Below are 5898 nucleotides of genomic sequence, written 5' to 3'. Positions count from 1 at the left end.
TTATATATAAAAATCTTTATGATAAAAGAATAGAAACATGGAGGTATGTAATCTTATGCAAAGAAGAAGCTTGATCTAAGAAAAAATTTTTTTTCTTCATATTTCTTACATTAGTAAAGCATTCCAAGGAGAGATCCATCATTTTGCCAGCCGTGAACCTCAATTTTCTCTGTGATCTTAAAATTATAAACAATAAAATACGACTATCCGCGGTCTTCATATCGTACCAATCAGAATTATACGCTGCGTTTCCGATCGCGGTGCTCTAAAGCAACGAAGAAATATTTAAAAAAAAAATAACAAAGAGATATTGCTTTATATATAGAGTGTTTGTTCTTCTCTATAATATTATTTTCAATATCGCAAACGCGCCGCGCGCAATATCACATCTTATACAGTTATTATCGTAACAATTATCTTTTTAGTCGCTAACCTTGTTGCTTAGGTATTCTCCAGCAAAACAGAATATAAACGCTTCGAGATTTGTTACAGCGTAAAATAAAAGAGATCTCACTATCTGCTCGGTGGCGTCGGGACTGCCGATTGCCTACAATATCGAGACAAGATGAATATATAACATTTTTTAAGTTATAAATAGTTGTTTATAGGCATCATATGATATATAATAAATTAAAATTCGTGTAATATATATATAAAAGTAATAAATAAAAATATTAAATTAATTAATTGATTTTTAAATAAATGTATTTATATTCTTAGAATTTTGACAATTTCACTCACAGTTACAATAAGAAATGCCAATGAGCAAATCATCACCGTATTCGATGTGAATTGCAATAAAGCAATGTACGAATAAAGATTCTCAATCTTTTCCGAAAGGCTGATAATTTTTTGATGTTTTCGAATGATTTTCGTCATTCTTGCGATCTCTATCGATCCAACTTCCGTCAACCAGCAAAGCAAGATGTTTATTTGTCCACCTATATGTAGAGTCTAGAAATCAAGATTCTGTCATTTATAATAATCATTATAATTGTTTATTTAAAATAAAGAAAGAAATATAAAAATTTCGTAATAAGAAGTAAATCTGATAAAATGCATGGAAGCGAACGAAATCTTGTGGAATATTCTAAATTATAGCAATGTTTTATCACTGACAAACAGTGGCTTCAGTCATAAGTATAGCATTGAAAACAATGAAATTTTATTGAAAAGAATCAATTAGTGATAGTAGCTGATTTTTCAATGAAATCTTACTGCCATGCAATCAGTAAAACATAAGACAGAGCAAAGTGTGAATATTTTTAATAAAATCAGTGAAGTGAAGTGTTCACTGATCTTCGGTGAAATCTTGTCACTGTTTTAATTATTGATATTTCATTGACTCAATTTAAGAGTAGATACATTAATACATAACTTTTCAAATTTATTATTTAATATTTAATAATTAAATATATTTAATATTAATATATATAATATCTAATAAGGATAATTATACAATGTGGAGAGCATCATATATTTATTTTATAATTACATTTTATGTATGATTTTATGTACTTGCTTAGATGCAGGTTACCAGAGTTAGAAACACGGCGTTGAATAAACCAGCCCCCAAACTGCACGCCATCACATACACGAATTGCGTAGCTAACACCAGTCTGTACTTGCGTAGCGTGTCTATAACGAAGGGATATTCCATTTTCATCATGAGGGGCAGCTCGGTCGTTCGATCGGTGACGTCGGCATCGGCTAAGAGGATACCAATGACGTATGCGAGCGCGGCAATTGTATGAAGAATAATTAGCCCATTACAAATACGGCTCGATAGTTTTGCTTTGCGTGCTGTTTCGTGCAATGCAACATCGCTCTCACCGCAATAGCTCCAGTCTTTTGTCATCGTCGTCAAAATTTCGATGAATTCTCTGCGAATGATTGAATATTTCGAAATAGTTGTATAGGCATATTTTTTACGATAGTGTTATTTTTTTATAATTTTAATTTTTGAAATGTATTGCAGGGATTATGTTTCTTCTCTTTGTGAGAATCAGAAACGTATTTGAAAAATAATTGGATGCGCATACGGAGATATAATCGTAGAAAAAAAGATATTAGTATTTTATTAATTTTGGCATCCGTCTTAAATTATTATTTTACATAATTATTTAAGCAAACTAAAGATGCCATTTTTTATCTTAGGAATCATGTATGAATATCTTATTTAAAAATATATATTTTGATTATAATTATATATGTGCGCATTATATCTCTGTTTACTTATAGATTCTAAATCGTAACTTACCTTTGTTTTAACGAGAAGATAATGAGTTTAAAAGTCAACTTCACATGTGCCAAGAAGCTACTCAAACAATCCATCAAATTGAAAAGATTGTCGATATTAAAATGTGTTACAAAATACCGGTAATGGAAGAATTGGTTGATCACTAGCGTAATCATCCAAAATACTCTGTACAATAGAACGCATGATATACCTGGCCAGACACCGAATGAGGTGAGCAAAAATTCTATCGTGCGATTAATTGTATTTTTACGCGTCATAATTCCTTTCCTTTGTTTGATAGTGTTTCTTACATGGGGAAAAACATCGATATTTACACGCAGTAAGATAAACGCGCTTTCAGGAAGGTTAAAAAAGCTACAATACTCTCGATATATTTCCCAACTCGATGTATATTCTAGAACGACTGCGTAAGGACTGTGGGAGGTTCTCAAGAGATCATCAAATGAGCTCTCCCTTAGAGCGATTGACCAATAGTAGTAATTCATTAAATATTTAACAGCAGTAACTCATTAAATATTTTTTATCGTATTGCGTGCAGAGCTTACGAATACGCATTCATCGCGGCTTCTTCGATGCAAGAAGAAGAGGGAGCGTATAGAGCCATTTCTTTTTCCCTTGGGAATTACTAACGCAATCGTGCAATCGCTTGTTTTAAATATGCAATGATATGATTTGTGTGAAGGTAAATGCGATCGTGTACGTCCGCTAGTCACTCGTACTTCAGCAAAGTTTAAGAGTCAGATGCAATAAGAAGTGATCTAAATGCGTGATGTTACGGAAGTTTTCTTGCATACAATATTTCTAAATTTATTGGCAATATTTATGAGAAATTAACAAGTGAAAATGCACGTGAAATAATGTGATGTCAATGTTTATATGTGCAGAAAATATTTTTTTTGAAGATAGAGGCATTGTATGCCTTTAATAGAAGCCTCAAGAATATTATTTTCCACGCATTTGTACAAAAAAGAAGAATATCATGATTTTTTTCTACAATTTAAAAGAAAAATATTTATGGTATTTTTTGCGGGAAAATATCGCATATATTATTATCTTAGCATATATTATTCTATTTATTCATCTAAAAGTATATATTTGAAAATATATATACTATGTTTTTCTCGATATATTTTCCTAATCAGTGGTAAATGTCTACATGTCATGTCTACACGTCAGTTAGCTGAGGTACTTTACGACTATCGTGCAGGAAATGACTGTAAGGCGCTTATTTCATCGCCAGCAGTACCGACAGATAGGATCCCGAAGCTTTCATGATCTATAACAAAGTTGTTTTTTTATAGTAATAAATAAAAATATTAAATTAATTAATTGATTTTTAAATAAATAAAGTATATATGTATTTAGATTCTTAGAATTTTGACAATTTCACTCACAGTTACAATAAGAAATGCCAATGAGCAAATCATCACCGTATTCGATGTGAATTGCAATAAAGCAATGTACGAATAAAGATTCTCAATCTTTTCCGAAAGGTTGATAATTTTTTTATATGTAAAGGTTGATAATGTTTTCGAATGATTTTCGTCATTCTTTCGATCTCTATCGATCCAACTTCCGTTAACCAGCAAAGCAAGATGTTTATTTGACCACCTATATGTAGAGTCTAGAAATAAAGATTCTGTCATTTATGATAATCATAATTGTTTACCTAAAATAGACAAAAAATATAAGAATTTCCTAATGAGAAGTAAATCTGACAAAGTGCATGAAAGCAAATGAAATTTTGTGCAATATCCTAAATAGAAAAAAAGTTTTATCACTGACAAACAGTGGTTTCAGTCATAAGTATAGCATTGAAAACAATGAAATCTTATTGAGCAGAATCAATTAGTGATAGTGGCTGATTTTTCAATGAAATCTTACTGCCACAATCAGTAAAACATAAGACAGAGCAAAATGTGAATATTTTTATTTAAATCAGTGAAATGAAGTGCTTACTGATTTTCGGTGAAATTGTCACTGTTTTATATATTGATTTTCATTGACTCAATTTAAGAGTAGACACATTAATACATAATTTTTCAAATTTATTATTTATTATTTAATAATCAAATATATTTAATATTGATATATATAATATCTAATAAGAATACAATGTGGAGAGCATCACATATTTATTTTATAATTACATTTTATGTATGATACTTGCTTGGATGCACGTTACCAGAGTTAGAAACAAGGCGTTGAATAAACCAGCCCCCAAAGTGCACGCTATCACATACACGGATTGCGTAGCTAACACCAGTCTGTACTTGCGTAGTGTGTCTATAACGAAGGGATATTCCATTTTCATTATGAGGGGCAGCTCGGTCGTTCGATCGGTGACGTCGACATCGGTTAGGACGATACCAATGATGTATGCGAGCGCGGACATTGTATGAAGAATAATCATCCCATTACAAATACGGCTCGATAGTTTTGCTTTGCGCGTTGTTTTGTGCAATACAAAACCGCTATTACCGCAATAGTTGCAATCTTTCGTCATCGTCGTCAAAATTTCGATGAATTCTCTGCGAACGATTGAATATTTCGAAATAGTTGTATAGGCATATTTTTTTTACGATAGTGTTATTTTTTTATAATTTCAATTTTTGAAATGTATTGCAGGGATTATGTTTCTTCTCTTTGTGAGAATCAGAAACGTATTTGAAAAATAATTGAATGCGCATACGGAGATATAATCGTAGAAAAAAAGATATTAGTATTTTATTAATTTTGGCATCCGTCTTAAATTATTATTTTACATAATTATTTAAGCAAACTAAAGATGCCATTTTTTATCTTAGGAATCATGTATGAATATCTTATTTAAAAATATATATTTTGATTATAATTATATATGTGCGCATTATATCTCTGTTTACTTATAGATTCTAAATCGTAACTTACCTTTGTTTTAACGAGAAGATAATGAGTTTAAAAGTCAACTTCACATGTGCCAAGAAGCTACTCAAACAATCCATCAAATCGAAAAGATTGTCGATGTTAAGATGTGTTACAAAATACCGGTAATGTAAGAATTGATTGATCACTAGCGTAATTATCAAAAAACTCTGTACAATAGAACGCATGATATGCCTGGCCAGACACCGAATGCGGTGAGCAAAAGTTTTATCTTGCGATTAATTGTACGTCCGCCGGTCATAATCTCTTATTTTACTTTGAGTTATTGTTTATACATAAGCCGGGGCATCAAGATGTACTCGATAGAGCAGAGCTCGTTTCAAAGTATAAAAGACATATGCTCTTAAGGAAATTATATTTTTCAACTGCAGGTCTCGATGTACGTTGCGTGAAAACTGGAAGCTTCTAACAGAATCGTGAGGCAAACGGCACTCTTGCACGATTGACCAATGAGACGTGCTTATTAAATATTTTTATCGTGCCGATTATACAAAGAGCTATTTATTTCTTGCAACTTAAAAAAAAATAAAAGAGGGAACACAGATGGAATCATTTTGTGCTCCCTTTAATGCGCATTCGCGAATAATTTTTAAAAATATATAATGATCTAATGGACGTGCATAAATGGCAATGTATATCCGCGACCAGCTATCTTTGATAAATTTTAAAATCTAGAGGGTGGAAAAGAAAAGGAGAAATCCGAAAAAAAGATA

The 5898-nt window shown here is 31.3% G+C and overlaps 1 protein-coding gene across 1 annotated transcript in view; it reads right to left on the bottom strand.

Annotated features, from left to right (window-relative positions):
- LOC115235075 overlaps nt 1-2860 on the bottom strand; it is a 7719-nt gene extending 4859 nt beyond the window's left edge. The window contains exons 1-5 of the mRNA XM_029806625.1: nt 2261-2860; nt 1538-1883; nt 742-954; nt 434-547; nt 110-265 (exon numbers count right to left, since the gene is read on the bottom strand). Of these exons, the coding sequence (XP_029662485.1) occupies nt 110-265; nt 434-547; nt 742-954; nt 1538-1883; nt 2261-2745 (1314 nt within the window). The 5' untranslated portion in view covers nt 2746-2860. The remainder of the gene's footprint in view (nt 1-109; nt 266-433; nt 548-741; nt 955-1537; nt 1884-2260) is intronic.
- Nucleotides 2861-5898: the final 3038 nt, after the last annotated feature.

Source organism: Formica exsecta, unplaced genomic scaffold (assembly GCF_003651465.1).
Source record: "Formica exsecta isolate Colony F162 unplaced genomic scaffold, ASM365146v1 scaffold109, whole genome shotgun sequence".
NCBI classification, from domain to species: Eukaryota; Metazoa; Arthropoda; class Insecta; order Hymenoptera; family Formicidae; genus Formica; species Formica exsecta.
Note: the sequence above shows the minus strand (reverse complement) of the source record. Positions and strands in the feature narration are given on the sequence as shown.